Here is a 21912-nt window from a genome sequence, read left to right on the forward strand (position 1 = left end):
GAACATTGATTTCTAAGTACTTTTTAAATTTAATAGATTTTAAGAAAAACTAAAGTTTTAAAGATCTTGCTCTATTGGACATCCCATTTACAAATGAAATTATTAATAACATGCATATTCTTAAATGAAGTAAATACTTTCTTTCTTCAGATTTAATATTTTTATAAAGGTTTATGAATAAAATGGTGTCAATTGAAAAGAAGCTACCTTGAACATACAAAAACATAAGGTGAATAACAAAATCTAAAATAAGAAAAAATTATGTTTTTTAGAGGCTTTTTAATCAATAAGATTGTTTATTCAAATATTATCATATTTTTAAAAAATTACAGTAACAGTAAATAAAAAAAACTATAATAATGAAAAAAATGCCATATTTGGCTCTAACAACTTTAAAAAATAATTAAACTTATAATCAATTGAAAAAGAGAAATATCAATCAAAGGAAGGATGTGGTTAAAAGATATAAATTGATCAATGAAGAATGTAGTCTTTATTTTGAAAAATTTAAATTTAGTTATTGCTACTTTAAACTTTCTTTAATTATTTAACTATAAACATAACTATTCATTATCATTAATATAAACTATCCAATTGAAAGTTTAATATAAAGTAATTTTTAAAAAACTATTAACGTCATTGACTTTATGGGATCACTATTACCAAATGGTCAAATATTTCAACAAGTTGAAATATTATAATTTAGTGAAAAATTAGACATAATTATTATTTAATTTAAAATCACTAGTCATGCTAGCAATATTTATCTTAAAATTATGCATGGTGAAAAGATCATTATACCTAGTAAAAAAAAAATTAATAAGTGCACTTGAGTCGAATGAATATATAAACCAATGTATAAAAAAATTAAATAACTGCATTTAGAGTTATATAAATAAACAAACTAATGTATAAAATAAAATCGTTGCTTTCATTATATATTTTATTGAAAGCATAATTTACTAGGTATAATTTTGTTTTCTTCTATCTAAAATAAACTCAACAAAAAATAGGTTTTAAAAGTTTGGCAGTTTAAAAACAAGTAGAATATACTTTTATATTCTTTGTAGAATAGATTTTACGTGAAAATTCTTCAAGAAATGTTATTAAATTTGTGAGGAGTTAAAAAATATTTTAAAAATGGAGATACCTTTTTTAAATTTTTCTAAAATAAGTATTTTAAAAATTTATAAGTTCATGATAAAGTACTTTTTTTTCTATTATATGCACTTCTACCTTCATTAAAATAAAAATCTATTTCAATAGTAAGATTATGAAAGTTTTAATTATAACAATATATTCACTAAAAAAGAATGGCTCTAATTTAATTAAAAAGATGGAATGACAATTAAATGATAATACACATACATAACATTAATTAAATGAAAAAGGATTATATTTTTTTAGTTATTATTTAGGTTAAACTGATGTTTTGGGAGAATTGGCTTTTTTTATCAAAAATATATATAAAAGTTCATGTTAAAGGTTTTTAGCAATATTGTGAAGAGATTAAAGCCAAAATATCACTTAATAAGCTAAAAAAGAAAATATTAAAATGATAATTATCAACTCTATATATTTCTTTTATCTTTGCTTTATATTATTAATCTCTTTTTTATTATTTAAGAAGAACTCCTAAACAGTCATAGAAAAAATAAAAAGTAGTTAATAGGTTGAAAAATATTATCTCAAAGGTAGGTGTTAAGGATTATTACTTATATTTGCATTAAAATGGTTGGATGAGGCTAAATTTCCACAATTTGCTAAAGTTTGTATCAGGTAAATTTTGACAATTATAAATATGAAAATTTTAAACCTTTAAATAATGGATTACTCACTCTCTTTTATAAAATGTAGTGTTATGTTTCTTTATATATTCTTTGTAAACTTTAATTAAATATTTATACATTATTTAAAAAATTATATATTTTCATTATATGCTATTATGTTATAAGCAATAATCTCAAGAATAATGGGGAAGCTTTATAACTAACTTTAAACTTTAAGGAAGAAAATATATGTATTACATATTTTCCATGTTTTAATGTAAAGGGGGATTTGAAACTGTAAGCAATCAAGTTTTATGTAATTCATGAATTTTAAGATCTAGATGTTGCAATTTTACAACTCAAAAGTTTCAATAATAAAATATATATGCTACCAATTTTGATTCCTATGTAGAAAAAATTGGGAAAAAATTAAAAATCAGAAGAAAATAACATAAAATTGATCCTCTTATATTCTAATATAATATTTAAAATCCACGAATTATGATGATACCTCTTCTTGTTTTGATCTTTGCTATCACTAACTCATAAAAAAAAATTATGTTTTTAGTGATTATTTGAGTTAAACTAAAATTTTACGAGTATTGATTTTTTATAAAATTTTTTTCAAGATTAGTTATAGGAGTTTATGTTGAAATTTTTTAGCAAAATTCTAGAGATATTGAATACATATGTATTACATATTTTCCATGTTTTAATGTAAAAGGGGATTTGAAATTGTAAGCATTCAAGTTTTATGTAATTCATGAATTTGAAGATCTAGATGTTGCAATTTTACAACTCAAAATTTTCAATAATAAAATATATATGCTACAACCTTTGATTCCTATGTAGAAAAAATTGGGAAAAAGTTAAAAATCAGAAGAAAATAACATAAAATTGATCCTCTTATATTTTAATATAATATTGAAAATCCACGAATTATGATGATACCTCTTCTTGTTTTGATCTTTGCTATCACTAACTCATAGAAAAAATTATGTTTTTAGTGACTATTTGTGTTAAATTAATATTTTACGAGTATTGATTTTTTATAATTGTTTTTTCAAGATTAGTTATAGGAGTTCATGTTGAAATTTTTTAGCAAAATTTTAAAGATATTGAATACATATGTATTACATATTTTCCATGTTTTAATGTAAAAGGGGATTTGAAATTGTAAGCATTCAAGTTTTATGTAATTCATGAATTTGAAGATCTAGATGTTGCAATTTTACAACTCAAAAGTTTCAATAATAAAATATATATGCTACCAATTTTGATTCCTATATAGAAAAAATTGGGAAAAAGTTAAAAATCATAAGAAAATAACATAAAATTGATCCTCTTATATTCTAATATAATATTTAAAATCCACGAATTATGATGATACCTCTTCTTGTTTTGATCTTTGCTATCACTAACTCATAAAAAAAAATTATGTTTTTAGTGATTATTTGAGTTAACCTAAAATTTTACGAGTATTGATTTTTTTTAAATTTTTTTTCAAAATTAGTTATAGGAGTTCATGTTGAAATTTTTTAGCAAAATTCTAGAGATATTGAAGACATATGTATTACATATTTTCCATGTTATAATGTAAAAGGGGATTTGAAATTGTAAGCATTCAAGTTTTATGTAGTTCAGAAATTTGAAGATCTAGATGTTGCAATTTTACAACTCAAAAGTTTCAATAATAAAATATATATGCTACCAATTTTGATTTCTATATAGAAAAAATTGGGAAAAAGTTAAAAATCAGAAGAAAATAACATAAAATTGATCCTCTTATATTTTAATATAATATTAAAAATCCATGAATTATGATGATACCTTTTCTTGTTTTGATCTTTGCTATCACTAACTCATAAAAAAAATTATGTTTTTAGTGACTATTTGTGTTAAATTAATATTTTACGAGTATTGATTTTTTATAAAAAAAATTTCAAGATTAGTTATAGGAGTTCATGTTGAAATTTTTTAGCAAAATTCTCTAGATATTGAAGCTAGAATATCTTGATATACCCAATGATCTAAAAAAGATAACATTAAAATGATAAAGCTGAAGAGAATAAATGCATAATATAACGCTCCCCTCTTTTATATGTTTACCCCCTTTGTTATAGCCACTACTCACTCCCTTTGTATTATAGTTGGTTTTCTTTTAGAATAGAGAGAATGTAAAAGATGTCAGTGACCGATGAAATATTAACTTGATAATTGAGGTTGTAAAGATGGTTTAAAGTAAAACTATAAACATTGTAATATCACAAGATCTTTTAGAACTAGCACTTAGTTTGTACATAGTAATTTCAGATTTACTCAAATACTTTAATTGATGTATTGTTAGTGTATTAAAATGCCAGAAGATGAAGCCCATATTGAGTATAATATTAAAAGTGAGAACACATATGAAAGTAAAATTTTTATTGACTATTGGCTAAAATGTTTAACTCTTCTAGTATTGTGATTTTATGCTTTGAGTGAATATGTACTAAAATGAGATGAAATGAATTGCATGACTTTTCCAAAATTGGTGTTTTCTTCCTTTCTAGATCTTATGGTACACAATGGCACATAGGGGATATATTTTCGTAGTGGAGTCACCAATTAATATAAAGAGACTTTGATAAAAATAAAGAGTAAAATAATGTATGGGGAAATAAAAGGGGTGAAAAAATAGATTAGGGAAACATTTTTTACATTTTTTTTATGACATAAATAAGAAGTTGAGTGTTGTAATACATGATATTTTCAATGTAGTAGAGGAAAATCATCTTTATGGGGTTAATATTCATCTTCATCATGAGAATAAATAGTAAAAATAGCAGTGATGGAGACTTTTATTTTTTATTTTTTGCATTACTAATAAAAACTTTATAAAGTGAAAACTACAATAATAAAGGCTTGAGGGGAAAATTTATTACCTTCACTAAGAATACATAACAGATAATCACGAATAGCAATAGAAATGATAAGAGTAACAATATAGTAAAACTGTGAAAAATAAAGTGTAAAACAAAGTAAAGAAAAACTTTTTTCATTTGGTCATCAATTATATGGATAACCAAAAATATACCTTATTAATTGGGAATTTTCTTATTCACTTATTTTAGATTAAAGTTTTTTACCTTATCACTCTTTATGTCTTTTTTTTTTTAGTTTGCATTGTTAATCTCTCTTTTGCTTATTCAAGGAAAACACTAAACAGTTATTAAAGGATAGGTTTTGAAAGTTATTACATATTTTCCATGCTTTAATGTAAAGAGGGATTTGTAACTGCGAGCATTCAAATTTTATGTAATTTATGAATTTGAAGATTTAGATGTTGCAATTTTGCAGTTTAAAGGTTGCAACAATAGAGCATATATGTTGCTACTTTCGACTCTTATACTGGAAAAATTAGAAAAAAAGAAAAAATTACAAGAAAGTAACATAAAATTTATCCATTTTTCAATTTTAAGTTTAAGTTTCATTTTTTCTCAAACTTATAGACATCACATTTTAGTATAACACTAAAAATTTATGAGTTATGATAATAATTTATTTTGTTTTGACCTTTGCTATCACTAACTCGGGAGGAAGATTATGTTTTTTGGTGACTAATTTAGCTAAACCAACATTTTGTGAGCATTAAAATTTTTTTTAAGACTATTTATAAGGGTTTATGTTAAATTTTTTTTAGCAATATTGTAGAGAGCTCTCTAATTTTTTAGAGAGCTTGAAGTCTTTGCTCCAATGATATATATCACATATAAAATAGGTTTTAGCATTGATTTATAATATCATTTATACTTGATTTATTCTTCTATGCACTAATATTCATGGTGACAAGAGTAATAAGCTTTACCTCATTTGTGTAACAAACTTGCTAGGAAAATGAAAAATTTCTTACTTCAATTCAGCTATAATAAACTTCATAGTAGCCGTTTGTATGCTTTTGAGTCTGCTTATATCTATTAAGAAATCAATTAGGAAAAGAAAGAGAAATGCAATACATGATAAGAGAGTTACTTTGACATATAAGATTTGTTAAGACATAAATATACATTCCTCAATATCCCATAAAGATTAGCAAAACTTTCTTGAGCATAGAAGGTTTGACATTACTTATGGTTTTTTTGCCTCCTAATTGATTGCTTTATAAAACTAGAGCTATTTGCTACACTTTAGGGAAAGTAAGACTCATCTCAAAGTAGACTTCCATTCAATTGTGAAATGTTAAACTATTTTTTGTCAATCAACTTCCTGTTAGAGTGTGCATTTTTCTTATGAAAATGATGTATTAAACCACTCCAAAAGAATTTAAATTGCCCATATGAACCCCCTTAATGAAGCACCATATCCACTACACATTTTCGTATTAATCCAGCCAACCAAGTATATTTATGGAAGTTGTGATTATGAGAGTAGCATTTGCTTAGAGAAGCATAATCATGAGGAAGAACAATATGAAACATACAAGCACCCTCTATTGACATAGCAGGAATTACTTAATCCAAAAATTAACCCTAAAAATCTCACAAATCAATTTGAAGCCAATACTAAGCACATTGTTGAAGTCTTTTAGCAAATAGGTAGTTTGCCCTAGGTTGTTAGCTAACTAGCCCATTTTTCTATGAGTGTGTGTTTTATATAATTTTCTAGAATGGTAGGAGTCAAGTTAGGGAGATTAATAAAAAAAAAAAATATCATTATATCATTCTAAGGTTCAAAGAGTTGTATCTTCTTCTCTTTGAGTTTATGGTCCATGTCAAGGAGGTGTGAATGCAAATTGTGACCATATAGCTAAGGTGAACAAAGCCTCACTTTTAGCACCTATAGATATTCTCACAATGGAGGCAAATATTTTATGATCAATTGATCTTGGTTGGAGTGGCATTTAACTTTGGGAAGCTCATGCCTAAGACAATTAAAATGTTAAGAGAGTGGCAATGTGATCCAAGGCTTGGGAAGATCACCATGCTTGGCCAATCATTTGCTCGTTCCAAGGACTATAGTGCAACTAAGGTACAAACTTGGTTCACATCCACATATAATATTGCATGATTAAATCAATGTGATCAACAGCAAGTTAATATCATTTTTCTCCTTATCTTCTTCTAGGTTCCTAGCCCTCCTCATAGGTGATACTGATTTCACTCGAGAGCAAATCAACAATAAAGTCGCCAAGTGAAGGTTTAGGTTCAAGAAGGTATATATGCGAGACATCAAGTGCTTCTCATTCCTTAACCGAGTGCTAGAGAATGAAATGACCCCCATCCTCATTATCACCATAAGGGCATCATGAAGAACTACAAATTGTCACAACATCCCACTCAATCTTCCAAACTTACTACTTATAATCTTGATGTAATCTTACATAAAGGACAAGATGCAATGGATTTTGGACATTCAGGTGGGTGGAGATGGCTTGCCAAAGAGCAGCTCACCAAGATTAGGGAGGAGACTTCACTTAGTGGCCTTGGCTTACCAAAAGTGAAGAGGAAAGCATTAAGGACATCAACAAAGTCTACTCACTTTTCATGGATATGAAGCGATTGACACAATTCTTAGGTTTAAGAGTACAAATGCACAATCTAGCTCCCCCCCCCCCCCTGCCCCCACCTCTCCTACATAATTACCCCCTTGCTATGCCCACTATTCATTCCTTTTGTTCATACTTAGTGCTGTGCCTTAAATGTTTAATCACTATAGTTTTATAATTAAGATGAACAGCTATAATCTATGTTTAGCTTAGGTTTTCTCTCATTGTGTTTTATGTTTTTGTTCCTTTCTATATTTTCTTTCTTATTTTATTCACTCTCTTAAGTATTCTAACTAGATTGAAATATGTAGATCATGCTTAAAATAATATTTTTTCTTTTTCTAGTCTTATTTGAAAAACTAATAATAATACATTTTGTATTATAATTGATTTTCTTTTAGAAGAGAGAGAATATAAAAGATGTTATTGACAAATGAGATATCAACTTGATAATTGAAGTTGTAAAGAAGGCTTCAAGTGGAATTGTAAAAATTATAATACCCCAAGATCTCTTAGTTTGCACATAGTAATTTCACATTTACTCAAATGATTAAAGTGATGTATTGTTAATGCATTAAAATGCCACAAAATCAAACTCATATTAAGTATAATATTAAAAATGAGCACATAATAATGAATTTGAATAATTTTTGTTATGATATTTGTATTATCATATTACAATGAGATAGTCAAAAGATTGTCAGTCCAGGAAGAATTGTGGAAATTGATGAAAGAAAGTTTAGTAAGTGGTAATATAATCATGGTAGAAGAGTAAAACGTCAATGGGTAAATTGAATGTGATTCACATTAAATGTTTATTACAAACTTAACTAATATATATAAGTAAGTTCTATTTCTATTATTTTCATTATTAACTAATAATTTAATATTGTTATTTTATGAACAATTATATATAGTGATTGTTGGGCTGGTTACGATTCAGAGTGTTTGAATTAGTTGAACTTCACTCATTATATAGTTAATCACTCCCAAATTTTATTGATTAAATTACTAGAGTTCATATAAATCATATTGAATTGACACGAAATGCAATGAAAATATATTATGGTATAATAAAAGGATTATACAGTTCTTATTCTTTGGTAAAAAAAATAAATATTGAAAGGAAGAAACTACAATATTCTAAGCTATATAATCAGAATAATGTTGTCATAGTAAAATAAAAATTCTATGGGAATCCAAATAAGCAAAAAGGGCCTGCATTCTACCTGGTTCAAAAAAACCTTGACATCAGCAAACAAAGGATCTGCCCTTGCCCGAACCTCCTGCTGTGTTTCTAGGAAATCCAGCTCTATAGATTGCGCATGGGAACTCGGCTATGGACAGTGCACTGATGCAGCAAGCCGGGATGAGGAGACATTTCGCAAAGATAGATTTTAGGGTAGACTCACTGTTTAGTACAAGGTGGAAGAAGCGTGGAGCTTTCCACGCATCAAAGGAGGAGTTTTCTACGAGTGCAAGGTTGGTGCTCGTCTGTCTTCCTCGGTGGTGTGCCTGGAGCCGCAAGCCCACTGCTTGCAAGCATTTCAAGGGTGCTTGAAAATGGAAGTAATCACTCTTCCATTGTTCCAGCGACTGTACACGTTTGGTGGCCACAAGTCTATGGATCTTACCAACGTCTTCTCGGTGGATCCAGAGGCTTTTCTGCCTGCGTCGGCTGTGCAAGACCTCGGTGCTCCCGTGTTTGCCGATGGAGGAAGCTTGATTGGTGTTACAAACACGATCTATCTCATTCTAAGAAACCGTAAGTGAAAGCTTACTTCCAGATTGATCCCAACGAGGATGTGCTGCTTGTGCTTCTTTTGTCGGCAACCATAAGCATGTCCGTGTCCGATATGCTCGGTAAAACCATTCCTTCGTGGATGACGACGAGTAAACGAGTGATAGTCTCAGAAGAAGAACAAGATCATTGGGAAGCTTGGTAGAGGAGACACGGACAGGAAGCGCAAGCTGGAATCTTTTCAAGGGCGGCATCTGGAATGCCAAAAGACTGCAGACTTGGACAAGGAGTTTGAGCACGCAAGACTTTATCGCAATGCCTCGGAAGATCCTCTTCTATTTTTGTGTTATTGGATTACTACATTCACTTGCAGGGGCAAAAGCTGCCATCCATCTGAACCGGGTTGTGCAGTTTGCTCCAGTGACGTGGAAGACACTGATTGATGAATGGAAGGAAGCTCATCCAGTTGAAAGTAAGTAGAAAGTTTACATCTGGAAATCTAACATCTATATCTCTTTTCTAGGCTTTGAGAAGGATCTCCCTCAAGAGTTTCCAAGCAGGAGATCCAAGACCGGATCAGCTCCTAGAAGATCAGCTCCTAGAGCTGTACTTGTCTAGAGAAACAATGCTTGTCTACTCTGATGCTCCAAAAACTAAGGCCTTTGTTTTCTTTTACTTAGTCACAGGTCCTATGAATCTGGCTTGTCCATGCATCGCAGCCTGCACCCCCTATTTTCCAGTTGCTCCACCACCCCCGCAGCCAAGGACTGCTTGACATAGGAAAGAAGCTTCACCTTCTTGAGGCTTCCACAGTTGAGCAGCGCGTTTCCAAAGCATTCCATGGAGACGTTCTTGAGGTGGACGAGCTTCATGTTTTGCATGCAGCCGAGCTTGGCGAGCGCCATCATCCCGTTGTTCGTGAGCGGGCAGTAGGACACATTGATCTGGAAGAACGAAACAAAGCTGAGAACTCGAAGAACTAAAGAGATCAACCTGTCGCAGGTCCGGACACAAGTGTTCTAGCGCAAGAAGTCCGGGATCGCCTATTCTCGTGCAGCGTTTGATGTCTAGCTCTACGAGCCGCTTGCATCCCGCCGCGACTTGCGTGAGGCCGTCGGAAGTGACGAGTGTGCATCCTCGAATCTCTAGCTGGCTGAGCTTGCTGAGGCGAGCTATGGCTGTCATGGACGCGTCCGAGATTCGAGAGCAGTAGGACAAGTTCAGTACTCTCAGATCCTGGCAGCCGTTGACGACCGAGATCACTCCGGCATCTCCGACAGATCGACACCTGCGCGAGATCAAATTAATCTCTTTACAAGTAAAAACTTAAGAGAGAGAACCTGTAGAGATCAAGCTCCATAAGCTTGTGACAACCAGCTCCAACGAAGAAAATCCCATAGTCGGAGATGTTACAAAATGCCAGCTTCAAGACCCTGAGAAGGACACAATTTCCAATCGGCTCAAGCCCTGGAAAAAAGAAGATAAAAAGAAACCACGCGAGTTAAAAACAAGGAAGAACCACCGGTATGAGAAAACTCACCAGCACCTGTAAGATTGCAATCTGTGACATCGAGTTCCTCGAGAAGATGGCAGCTCTCGAAAACCATAGGAAGGCTGTTGTCGGTGACCATGAGGGACGACTCCAGCTTGAGGCTCTTGATGGAGGTGCTGCTCCTGGCGATAGACAGGAGCGAGATTTCAGTGACGTCGAAGCAGCAAGTAAGGTCGAGCTTCTTCAGGAATTTACATGACGTGATAAGTCGATCGATGCGCTTGTCCGTCACCCCTCGGCTTTTGCACAGGCTGAGCTCCTTGAGTTCTTGGCATCCCGCCGCGACGCGATCGAGCGAGTCGTGCGTAAATTCGCAGCCATCCAGCCGCAGCGTTTGTATGCCGTTCGGTTTCTCAAAGTCGAGGAAAGCGTCTTCAGTTACCTGGAACGAAGGTAAGAGTTTTGTCTCGCATTTATCTCAGAAAGAATCGGGAAAGAAGAGCAAGAACCTGAGAGCAATGGCAGAGATGTAAGGTGAGCAACGTTGGCAATGCTGCAATCCCAACAGAGCTCACGTTTTGACAACGAGACACGTCCAAATCCTTCACACACCGAAATGAAATCACCAAAGAGGAATATTGTGCTATAGTCTTACCACAAGAGACTTGCAGTTCTCCTGCAGATACGAAAGAGCTCTATCTCCAACATTGTTGCAGCCCATGAGATTTAGAGTTCTCAGTGCCTTGAGCTCCGAAACATACTTAACACCTTCGTCCGTTACCTGCAAAAGCAGAGACACTTAGCTAGCACCCTGAAGAAATGATAGCTTTACAGTACAAAAGCTACTCGAAAGAAAATAAAAAAAGAACGAACAAAAAAAGACATGCCACTACCTCAGTGAAGGAAAGATCAAGGATCATTAGCTCCTCGCTGCGAGCAGCGACGAGCTTAATGCCAGCATCAGTGATCGCCACACAGCCTTTGAGGACGAGAGTTTTCAGCCTGTGACATCCTGCTGCTAAGCTCTCCAATCCCATGTCTGTGACTCTAATGCAGCCAGTGAGCTTAAGCTTTTCTATCCGGTTGAGCCGAGCTAAGCCGAGAAGTCCATCGTCTTCCACATAAGAACAATAGCTAAGATCCATCTCTACGAGCGAGAGGCAGTGTTGAGATAAGTAGCGCAGGCCAGTGCTCGTGAACCCACAGATCCTGTTAAGATAGATGGCTGCCAGCCGCTTCCCAGCTTTATCCGCGACATGGATGAGATTCTCATCCGTGACACCGGCGCAGCACGTCAAGTCGAGCTCCTCCAAGCGCTCGTATCGATCGAGAGCTTGGGGGAGGAGCTCGGCCCGGAGAAGCTGGAGCCGCCTGCGCACACTACACTCCAATTTGTAGAAAGTTCTACAGACCATCCGCCAGCTCCTCCGGTCGAAACTGTCGGAGATCTTTCCCAGGACCTCGAGCAGAATGTGCTCGTCGACGAAATCGAGCAGGCAAGCGCTGGGTCTCCGCGATCCTGACGAGCTGCTGCAAGCCATTACCCACTTTCCTCTTTTTTCTTTGCTCGTCAAGACTCTACGAGATAAAGCGAAAAAGGAGAAACGAGAGCGAGCGAGATGTGAGAGCCATCATGCCTCAGAAGCGATGGAAACTCCAAGGACTCGGAAAAGAGGGATCGGGTACTGGAAGAGTTAAAGAGCCAAGGTAAAATCATCACCATCATCCAGAGGGGAGAACGAAAAGATAAAGCCTCTCTCTAATCGTTCGCCCACGCGAATTCAAATGCCTCGGCGGCCAGATGCTACCTAGAGAAGTACCTTCCAATCGTACCCACCGGCCCCAGCTCGCGCGCGCTGCGCTCGCCAAGAACCCTAAAAAGCCATCTAGGTGGTGAACACGTGGCGCCAGGACGCGCTTGATGTGACGTGTACCACATTGACTTGTCCGCGTGGCGTGCGGTTCGGGGTTCGATCCCAGCGGGCCCGGAAAGAGAAAGAGTTTTTGGGGCTCGCGAGCGTTTTGCCGAGCGTTTTGGAGGGGCGAAATACAGCACTGGGCCGGGCGTTCGCTTCTTAGGTATGTGCCAGTTTTGTTATAGATCTGGGCGATGGTTCCTCGTGCCAAAAAAACTTCGTCACGGTTCTTCCGCCCAAGAGATCCATCTCATCTCCACGAATTCATGCATTCTTTTCATTCGAGCCTCTCCTTTTCTTTCTTTCCCTTTTTTTTCGCGGGGCTTAGCGGCCCATCTCCTTTTCTTCCAGGAGGACAAAGGGATCTGCAAGACTGGCTTTTGCGATGGAAATTCACGACGAGGAGAGAGTGGTGCACTGCTCCTCCATGGATCCAAATGACGTCGACGAGCTCCATCCAAAGGAAGAGAACGACGAGTTCAACGACGAGGAGGTCGCGCAGTGCGGCAGCAAAGTCGCGCTCTCGGCTCGCAAGCGCGCTCCGTGCACTGCATGGACGGACAAGGAGGCGTTTGCGCTGCTCGACATCTACTACGAGAAGTGGATCGAGACGAGGAGTGGTGGCTGCACCGGGCTGAGCGATCGCGAGTGGGCCGAGGTTGGCGAGTCGCTCTACCGGCGCTGCGGTGGCACGCTGCGCACCGTGCTGCAGCTCAAGAGCAAGATCGACAAGATGAAGCGGAAGTTTAAGAACGAGCAGCTCAAGGCGAGCACCACAGGGATGGGGAATTCTACGTGGGTGTTCTACGAGAAGATGAGCAGCTTGTTTGGGCTCATGAAGAAGAAGCGAACGACTCCTTTCTTGAAGAGAGCCGCGGATCGAGAGCTGAGCGGAGACGAGCAGGCCTGCGATGTGGAGGATCTGGAGAGAGTTGGAGGTGGCGTGGTTGCTCTTGGCGATGTTCCTCAGGATGGTGGCTCGGATTCGCTATATAGGCTGCTCAAACATCATCTTCCACCGGGTGTTTTCAAGGTAAAAAAGAGTTTTGTTCTTCTTTATTGTTTCTCCGTTTTGTCAGATGATAACACTGATCCTAGGAAGCAAGCAGGATGATCTTGGGATTAAACAATGGGAGTGTCGTAGGAATGCTGCCTTTGCCTCCAGCAGTAATGGCAATGTCTACTGCTGCCGACTTTGACCTCCAGGTACTTATTTATTTTCTTTTTCAAAGTTTTTCTAGACCAACTTTTATGTGGGTCTTCTTTGAAGGCTTACAGGTTTACTGCTGCCGAGGAAGAGTTGCGAGCTCCTCGTATTGTTCGTATAGGCGTCATCCAGAACGCCATAGTTCTCCCAACTGATGCTCCTTTTGCGGATCAGAAGCGAGCCATCATGAAGAGAGTCGGGGATCTGATCGAAGCTGCTGGAACTGCCGGTGTCAACATACTTTGCTTGCAGGTGAAGGGAAGCTTTTTGCATTTTCCATCTCAACACCCATCTTTCTTCTTTTCTCGATGTAGGAGGCTTGGACGATGCCTTTCGCGTTTTGTACGCGGGAGAAAACATGGTGCGAGTTTGCCGAGAGCGCGGAGGAAGGCACGTCGACGAAGTTCTTGCAAATGTTCGCTTGCAAGTTTAAGATGGTGATCATCAGCCCCATCCTGGAGCGCGACGAAGTCCACGGTGGAACCTTGTGGAACACGGCCGTGGTGATTGGAAACAATGGAAACGTGATTGGAAAGCACAGAAAGGTCAGGCTCTTTCTCTGTTCTCTCTCGTCTCTGAAAATCCTCCTCCATTTGCTAGAACCATATCCCTCGCGTTGGAGACTTCAACGAGAGCACGTACTACATGGAAGGCAATACGGGCCATCCAGTGTTTGAGACCGCGTATGGAAAGATCGCGGTAAACATATGCTACGGGAGGCACCACACTCTCAACTGGCAGGCGTTTGGGATGAACGGAGCGGAGATCGTGTTTAATCCCTCGGCAACAGTGGGTGACTTGAGCGAGCCAATGTGGCCGATCGAGGTAAGCACGAAAAAACTCTTTTTTCCCTTCATCGCAATCAAAAATCTCTGTTGGATCATCCATCCATTGTCCAGGCGAGAAACGCTGCAATAGCAAACAGCTACTTCGTGGCCGCGATCAACCGGGTTGGCACCGAGGTTTTCCCGCGAGCTTTCACGTCGGGTGACGGGAAGCCGGCTCACAAGGGGTTTGGACACTTTTACGGGTCGAGCTATGTGGCGGCCCCGGACTCTTCGTGCACGCCGAGCCTCTCGAGGCTCCAGGACGGGCTCATGGTCGTGGATGCCGACTTGAATCTGTGCCAGCAAGTCCGAGACAAATGGGGCTTCCGGATGACCGCTCGCTATGATCTGTATGCCAACTTTTTCAATGAGTATACAAAGCACGCGTTCAAACCGCAAGTTATCAGCGATCCCCTCCTCCACTCGGGCCTCGAGGCACACAGCCTCTAAGATCAAATCAAATAAAACATCTTCAAATTATCTAAAAACGTTTCTCAAAGATATCATTTTTAATCCCTTGCAAACAAAACCAATGTAGAAAAGCTATACTTCAAATGATCTAAAGCTTTTCTCATTTCTAATCCTTCGCAAACAAAACCAACGTAGAAAAGCTGCGTCGCAGGTGTCGCAAAATTTGATTTCTAGCCTTCCACCATCTCGCTGGTGTCGGGGACTTCGTTGAACATAAACTGTTCCTGGTACTCCATAAGGAACTGCGTTGATCGCTTCACGTCCATGAAGAGCGAGTAGACTTTACTGATGTCCTCGATGCTCACCTCTTTTCCTCTTCGCTTCTGGCAAGCCAAGGCCGCAGCTGTGATGAGATGGATCGCATACCTGAGAGACGTCTCCTGTCCGATCTTGGTGAGCAGCTCCTTGGCCTCCTCCGCCATCTCCACGTCCTCCTCCTCCGCCCGGATGTCCAGAATCCGTCGCATCTCGTCCTCCGTGTAAGGCTGAGTCGAGATTATGAGCAGCCGGTCCAGGAGATCGAGCGGGATGCCGTGCGGCGACTTGTAGTTCGTTCCTCGGATCTTCGTGATGCCCCTGTTGGTGGCGACGACGAGGATTGGGGCCATCTCGTTCTCCAGCGCTCGGTTGAGGAACGAGAAGCACTCCATGTCTAGCATGTGTACCTCGTCGATGAAGAGAACCCCCGGAACTATCTCGGCTTTTCCCTCTTCCCTCCACTCGGCGACTTTGTTGTTGATTTGTTCCCTTACTTCCGAGCGAATCTCGCCGGTATCACCCGCGAAGAGAGCGAGGAATCCTTGCGTCCTGGAAGAAGAAACCCGTTCAAGAACATCTCCAGAGACTTGGAAGAGATGAGAAGAAAGGTGGTACTAACCTGCTGTTGATCACATCGATCTCGTGCAAAGTCACAACGTGGACGACTTCCTTGCGCTTCTGGAGCTCGCCATCGGGGCACTGGACGAATCGAGTCTGTGCTCCAGTTGCATCGTAGTCCCTGGAGCGAGCAAACGATCGGCCGAGCTTGGTGATCTTCCCGGAGGCCTTGTCGATGGCGATCACATCACCGCTCTGGGCCTTCTCTTTCGTAAGCGCCTCGATCATCTTGCTGCCGAGATCATACACGGTCTCCATCTCGGTCGTCTTGAGCGTGAGCTTCCCGGACTTGGACGCCGCCCCGGCCGTGGCCGGACGATCGATCTGGATCTCCACAACCTCGCCCTCGATGATCTCCGTCTCCTCCTTGATCTTCACACCGATGGCCTTGCGAAATGCCTGCGTCAGCGCCTCCGTTTTGCTCATCTCCAGCGAGAATATCTCGCTCCCGGCCATCATTGCGAAGGGCGTCTCCTCGCCCAGGGATTTTGCCATTGCCATGGCGATCGCGGTCTTTCCAGTGCCCGGCTGCCCCGCGAGCAGCACGCCGCGTCCGGCGATCTTGCCCTCCTTGATCATCTTGCAGATGACGCCCACGGCGCGCCGCGCGGGCTTCTGCCCAACCATACCCTGCGACACATTACGCGGCTCGAGCGTATCATCCAGGCCCAGACCTCGAATGTGAGAATGCGCGCCAATGCGCTCGATGCGAGTGAGGTCGCGCGTCTCTGAGACCTTCACTTCCGCCCCCATAGCTGCTCCTGCCCTAACTAGCCCTAACGACTGTCGATCGTCCCCTGTTTATAAGGAAAAATAAAAAATATATAAAGCTTTACTCACTTTTAAATGAATGAGCCGAGCCTTAGCAGTGACCAAATGGCAATTTTTTTCCATTGCACTTCCAAAGAGCCATAAACCTACTAATGTAGCTTCCAGGATTTTAGTTCTTACCCAAATAGAACTTACTTTGTCTCTATGCAACCATCTTAAGGACATATATATATAATAAGTATTTAAATTATCTAACATTAAGAAGGTCGAAAAATTATAATAATATATTGCATGTTACATGCAATAACACATGATTTGCTGTATAATAGTGTTATTAGGGGGGCTCTTTCCATGGATTGCGTCTGGGTGACGAAGGATGGAGAAGGCGAGGCGCTGCGCGTTCCTCTCCACGATTCGAAGCATCTGATGGTGGACAGCATTGCGGCACACTGGGGACTGGATGCCGCCACACTCCGTATAGGTCAGATCGCTCTCTTCAAGGACGCGAATGGGAATTCAGTGATGACGATGGAGCAAATCGCTCCCGATCCCAATGGCGATGGAGATGGCCAGTCCCAGCAGAGTCCCTTCGTCATCACGGGTAAGAGGAATCGGCCCTCCGAGGAAGAAGCAGAGGCGGCATTGGCCAAGACGAAGCTCGGGATTGGAATTGCGAGAGCTCGCGAGCAGCGGAAGAGAGCAGATCACCTCATCGCTCTCTCCAAGCTGTGCCAGAAAGCGCTGTTCAAAGAGTTTTATGATGGATCAAGGATGTATTCGTACTCGATCAAAGACTTGGTTGGCAACCCGAGTGTCTTGCGAGAGGAAGTGGCCAATTTCGTCGGGACAGTACACATAACCAGCAAGGCAGAAGCTTCCAGCGTCAAGAATTGCAAGGGAATGGTGACACTTATCAGGCCAGATGGAAGCTGTATCACAGCTCTTCGATGCATCGACGAGATCCTTTGTGGTGGTCGCAAGGCAGAAGGAAAGGCGATCGTGGTGAGCTTTCCACGCATCAAAGGAGGAGTTTCCTATGAGTGCAAGGTTGGTACTCGCCTTTCATCCTCGGTCGTGTGCCTGGAGCCGCAAGCCCATTGCTTACAAGCTTTGGAAGGGTGTTTGAACATGGAAGCTGGCAATCTTCCGTTCGAGCGGCTGTACACGTTCGGCAGTCATGAGCTTATGAATCTTGTCAACGTCTTCTCCATCGATCCAGAAGCTTTTCTACCTGCGTCGGCTGTGCAAGACACAGGTGCTCCCGTGTTTGACGATGGTGGGATCTTGGCTGGCGTTGTCACGAATACGTTCCTTGGGAGGCTTGGTAGAGGAGACACAGACAGGAAGCGCAAGCTGCAATCTTTTCATGGCAGACATCTTCAATGTCAAAAGACTGCAGATCTGGACAAGGTGTTTCACAGAGCAAAACTCCATTCTAATGCCTCGGAATGCATGCGTGAAGTCTTCCTATGTAAGATTTTCTCTCCCTTGCGCACTAAACCCTAAACGCACTTGCAGGCAAACAAGCTGCCATCCATCTGAACCGAGTCGTCCAGTTTGCTCCAGTGACCTGGAAGACACCCATTGATGAATGGAACGAGGCTCATCCCCTCGAAAGTGAGTAAATCTTAAAATGTGACATCTAAACCTCTTTTTCTTTTTCTTTCAGGTTTTGAGAAAGATCTCCCTCAAGATCCTCCTGCTTCTCAAGAACCTCCGAGGAGGAAGAACAGATCAGCACCAAGAAAATTAATATAGAGCAAGATATTACCTGGATATTCAGGAAATATTCCTTACAGTATTTAGATCTTCTAAAATATTAACGGTTTTAAAAGAGTGAAAGAAAAATGTGTGGACTATAACCCGTAAATGAAACTGATAGCTACCTTGAAAAATGAGTATAAATAAGATATATCACTATTGGGAATAAAGAAACCAAAGAAAATTAAACATTACTCAAAACTCGTGGCTTCATGCTCGTAGCCTGGTTCTTCAACAGGTTTTCTGGAAGTCCCCGGTTTCCTACCTCAGCCTCCATATGTTCTCAAAACGAGTTCTAGAGCGGTGGTTTCTCGAACAAGTTCCCTGCTCTGCCAGCGATTCCCGGCCGCCTCATCCTGTCCAAGTTCTACCAGGTGGACATGCGGCGCTCAAAATGGGCCAACATCGCCGTGGTTTCAGCATGATCGTCATCTATAGGCTCTTCGCGCCGGCGAAGATCTGTGGCCGCGAGCCAGGAGACTCACTACCAGTCGCGCCTCTCTCTGGAGGATCAAGGCCATGGATCTCGTCACGAAGATCTCGGAGATGCGGCGAAAGAGCAGCTCAATTGCTCACAAATCGAGCAGCGATGAATTTCTATCCCCGCCAAGAAGCAGCAACGGTAAGGGCTGCGGGGTATATTCCCTACGCACGTGGAAGGGCCAATGCGGCGATGAGCGCCATGGACAAGGGCGCTGCGGCGATGAATGTACGAGCAGCCGGATGTCCAGCACGGGCCATCGCTCGTGGAGCAGCTCCAGGTAAGTGTCGACCGATCGATCGGGCGGCGCTTATTCCAGAAATCTCCCTGTGTGCAGCACTGTGGCCTTTCCGCGGTGGATATCAAGAAGCTTCGAGAGGCAGAGTTTTGTACCGTCGAAGCGGTGGCCTATTCGCCCAAGAAGGAGCTGCTCAAGATCAAAGGCATAAGCGAGGCTAAGGTCGACAAGATCACTGAAGCGGGTATGTACATTTTGGTTTTGTTTTGTTTTTTTCTCATTGTTCTATGGAACTTGCGTAGCTACCAAGCTTGTTCCGATGGGATTCACAAGTGCGGCACAAATGCATGAGCAGCGATCCGAGATCATCCAAATAACATCGGGGTCCAAGAACTCGATAAGATCCTGGAAGGGGGCATTGAGACCGGCTCCATAACTGAGATGTATGGAGAGTTTCGGACTGGAAAGACTCAGCTGTATCACACGCTTTGTGTAACATGTCAGGTATGTATCTTCTTCATTTTGACTTCACGGATCACTGAGTTTTGTGTCTATGTAAAAGCTGCCATTAGATCAAGGAGGCGGTGAAGACAAAGCACTGTACATGATGCCGAAGGAACTTTCAGGCCACAGAGATTGTTGCAAGTCGCCGAGAGGTTGGATCACGCTTTTCTTTCTTTTTCGTGATCTCGTATGATCGTTTGCTTTGCATTTGCATGGGCTGAAGCAGATGTTTTGGTATTGCCTAGGCGAGAGCATACAACACTGATCATCAATCACATGAATCGAGGTAACCATTTTCCTTGATATGTTAAGCACTCCTCGCAGGTTTGTCTTGATGAGAGGCGACTGCTCTGTATCTGGCCGATTTTTCGACCTCTGCTACGTTCTTAAGAAGCCTACAGAAACTGGCAGACGAGGTAAGCTCTCGATTTCGTTTGCCTTCAAAATCTAGAGTAACATTTCGCTTTGCAGTTTGGAGTGGTGGTGGTCCTGTCTTGCTGTGGCACAAGTCGACGGGTCTGCCGTTGCAAGTGCAACATAATCGCCCATGCCTCCACAACAAGGTACACGGTTGTGTCTCACTTCATTCTAGCTCTATTCTCTACTAGCATTATGCAAGGGACAGCGGATATACAAGATCGTTTGCTCGTCATGCTTAGCACAGCAAGAAGCTCGTTTCCAGATCGCTGGCGGCATCATTTGATGTCACAGATTAATGCGAGCGAGTTAGCATACTCTTTTTTCTTTTCTCCGTAGTTTTCTTAAGATCAAGCACGGTCAGTGCGTCCTGGAGATCGGGTCCTTGCGGAGATAAAAGCAGTTGATTGAGTGGGGTCTCGGACAGAGATCTTTAAAAGTCTAATCCTCTATCCTTTAATAAAACAAAGTTAAAAGCGCTAGGGTTTTAAGTTGCCGTTCTTTCAAAACTAGGGGCTTTGCTTGTCAATGGCGCCGAAAGGGAGATCGGCCGCTTCATCCACGCCAAGCGCAGCAGCAGAATCAGAAGCATCGGAGCCAATAGCGCCGGCTGGAGAAATAGCAGCCGTGGCAAGAGGGGGGGAAGAAAGGAGAAAAATGGCGACTTCCAAGGAAGCCGGGGGATCGCGGCAAGTACCAGCAGGCCGTGGAAGCTCTTCTTCGGTGCCGGGAAAAAGTGGGGCGTCAGCTCCATCATCTGGCCGAGCGGTAGGCGCGGCAATGACCGGCAAAGTGGAAAAATCACCTTCTCTGGGAGGGGGAATGGCAGCGGCAACGACCGCAGGGGAAAAATCGACTTCTTTGCGGCGTCAAGGAACAGCCTCGTCTTCTCCACGAGCGGGAATGGAAGTGGCAGTGCCTGGAAGGGAAAAGGCGTCTTCTTTGCGGGGTCAAGCAGCTCCGTCTTCTCCAGGAGCGGGAATGGTGTCCAGAGGGGAAAATCCGTCTTCTTTGGAGGATCAAGGAGGAGTTTCATCTTCACCAGGATCGTCACCAGCAACGGCAGAAGCAACAGGAGCAGCACAAGAACAGGGGCGTGGAAAAGGAGTAGCAGCAGAACAGGGCCATGGAAAATCGTCTTCTTTGGGGGATCAAGGAGGAGTTTCATCTTCACCAGGATCGTCACCAGCAACGGCAAAAGCAACAGGAGCAGCACAAGAACAGGGGCGTGGAAAAGGAGTAGCAGCAGAACAGGGCCATGGAAAATCGTCTTCTGTGCCGGCATCATCTCCTTCGTCTGGCTATGGTCGACAGGCAGAATCGTCAAGGGCTGGAGTGGGAGGAGGTAGAGCTTCTTCATCTGGACGATATGGAGAATCATCAAGGGCTGGAGCAGGACGAGGGAGAGCTTCTTCGTCTGGCAGACATGGTGTTGGAGGGCAAGGTCGGGGAAAGCTATTGTATGTCCGCCCGTTAGGATGGTCAGAAGAAGCAGTTCCTCAACACGCTCGCTGCTGTGTCGGAAGAATCTTGACTATGAGAAGTGAGGTGGACCTTAAGAGCCTTCAATCCAAAGACTCCCGACTCTCTTGGATCAACTCTAGTGGTATGTTTTGGTTTGGTTTGGCTTTTATGATATTTACATTTGTTAATTAAAGGGATTTGTGCCTTATTTGCAAAAGGATACGCTGTTACAGTTCGACATTGTGTTACCGATGAGGATACCGATGAGGATCACAACACTGAGGGGGGGCAACAAGTTTCAAACGAAAGGGTCGAAAAAGCAGTTTCAAACAATGAAGAAGAGGTTTGGGTTGCTTATTTCCCTTGTTATAATTCGGCTGGGAAACCACGTGCTAGAGCTTTTAGATTTCACGTTGTTAAAGAAGATGCAGATTTAGATGTGGCCATCTTATA

The 21912-nt window shown here is 40.9% G+C and overlaps 4 protein-coding genes and 1 pseudogene across 5 annotated transcripts; 3 read left to right on the forward strand and 2 right to left on the reverse strand.

Moving 5' to 3' along the window:
- Positions 1-9477: 9477 nt before the first annotated feature.
- Positions 9478-12393, reverse strand: LOC9655527 (F-box/LRR-repeat protein 3). Of its 2 annotated transcripts, none has more exons than XM_024669127.1 (7): positions 11420-12393; positions 11182-11307; positions 11036-11128; positions 10581-10968; positions 10375-10501; positions 10028-10322; positions 9478-9978 (listed from the first exon to the last, which is right to left on the reverse strand). In XM_024669127.1, exons 1-7 carry the CDS (start codon positions 12065-12067, stop codon positions 9724-9726), a joined length of 1932 nt encoding a protein of 643 aa, XP_024524895.1. In that variant the 5' UTR covers positions 12068-12393; the 3' UTR covers positions 9478-9723. The 2 variants fall into 2 exon arrangements, with proteins under 2 accessions (XP_024524895.1, XP_002964312.2); XM_002964266.2 differs by having other exon boundaries at positions 10575-10968.
- Positions 12394-12522: 129 nt separating this feature from the next.
- Positions 12523-15056, forward strand: LOC9654246 (beta-ureidopropionase). The gene is made up of 7 exons (XM_002963890.2): positions 12523-12605; positions 12794-13475; positions 13541-13648; positions 13713-13901; positions 13964-14194; positions 14250-14474; positions 14549-15056. Exons 2-7 carry the CDS (start codon positions 12828-12830, stop codon positions 14924-14926), a joined length of 1779 nt encoding a protein of 592 aa, XP_002963936.2. The 5' UTR covers positions 12523-12605; positions 12794-12827; the 3' UTR covers positions 14927-15056.
- LOC9655528 (ruvB-like 2) lies at positions 14954-16583 on the reverse strand. The gene is made up of 2 exons (XM_002964267.2): positions 15825-16583; positions 14954-15754 (listed from the first exon to the last, which is right to left on the reverse strand). The coding sequence occupies exons 1-2, from the start codon at positions 16574-16576 to the stop codon at positions 15118-15120; spliced, it is 1389 nt and encodes a 462-aa protein (XP_002964313.1). The 5' UTR covers positions 16577-16583; the 3' UTR covers positions 14954-15117.
- Positions 16584-16945: 362 nt separating this feature from the next.
- Positions 16946-18397, forward strand: LOC9654247. Its single transcript, XM_002963891.2, has 3 exons — positions 16946-18065; positions 18113-18211; positions 18264-18397. The coding sequence occupies exons 1-3, from the start codon at positions 16946-16948 to the stop codon at positions 18350-18352; spliced, it is 1308 nt and encodes a 435-aa protein (XP_002963937.1). The 3' UTR covers positions 18353-18397.
- A 588-nt stretch (positions 18398-18985) lies between these two features.
- Positions 18986-20486, forward strand: LOC112344424 (annotated as a pseudogene).
- The last annotated feature ends 1426 nt before the right edge of the window (positions 20487-21912 follow it).

The sequence above is a fragment of the Selaginella moellendorffii genome, unplaced genomic scaffold (genome assembly GCF_000143415.4).
Source record: "Selaginella moellendorffii unplaced genomic scaffold, v1.0 SELMOscaffold_4, whole genome shotgun sequence".
NCBI classification, from domain to species: Eukaryota; Viridiplantae; Streptophyta; class Lycopodiopsida; order Selaginellales; family Selaginellaceae; genus Selaginella; species Selaginella moellendorffii.

Coding starts and splice junctions, on each gene's coding strand:
- LOC9655527 (XM_002964266.2), bottom strand. CDS start 12,067: ATGGCTTGCAGCAGCTCGTCAGGATCGCGGAGACCCAGCGCTTGCCTG. Junction 11,308..11,419: donor TTGATCTTTCCTTCACTGAG/GTAGTGGCATGT, acceptor CTGCTTTTGCAG/GTAACGGACGAAGGTGTTAA. Junction 11,129..11,181: donor AGAACTGCAAGTCTCTTGTG/GTAAGACTATAG, acceptor CGGTGTGTGAAG/GATTTGGACGTGTCTCGTTG.
- LOC9654246 (XM_002963890.2), top strand. CDS start 12,828: ATGGAAATTCACGACGAGGAGAGAGTGGTGCACTGCTCCTCCATGGAT. Junction 13,902..13,963: donor TCAACATACTTTGCTTGCAG/GTGAAGGGAAGC, acceptor TTCTCGATGTAG/GAGGCTTGGACGATGCCTTT. Junction 14,195..14,249: donor TGATTGGAAAGCACAGAAAG/GTCAGGCTCTTT, acceptor TCCATTTGCTAG/AACCATATCCCTCGCGTTGG.
- LOC9655528 (XM_002964267.2), bottom strand. CDS start 16,576: ATGGGGGCGGAAGTGAAGGTCTCAGAGACGCGCGACCTCACTCGCATC. Junction 15,755..15,824: donor ATCGATGTGATCAACAGCAG/GTTAGTACCACC, acceptor TTCTTCTTCCAG/GACGCAAGGATTCCTCGCTC.
- LOC9654247 (XM_002963891.2), top strand. CDS start 16,946: ATGGATTGCGTCTGGGTGACGAAGGATGGAGAAGGCGAGGCGCTGCGC. Junction 18,066..18,112: donor CATGCGTGAAGTCTTCCTAT/GTAAGATTTTCT, acceptor ACGCACTTGCAG/GCAAACAAGCTGCCATCCAT. Junction 18,212..18,263: donor CGAGGCTCATCCCCTCGAAA/GTGAGTAAATCT, acceptor TTTTTCTTTCAG/GTTTTGAGAAAGATCTCCCT.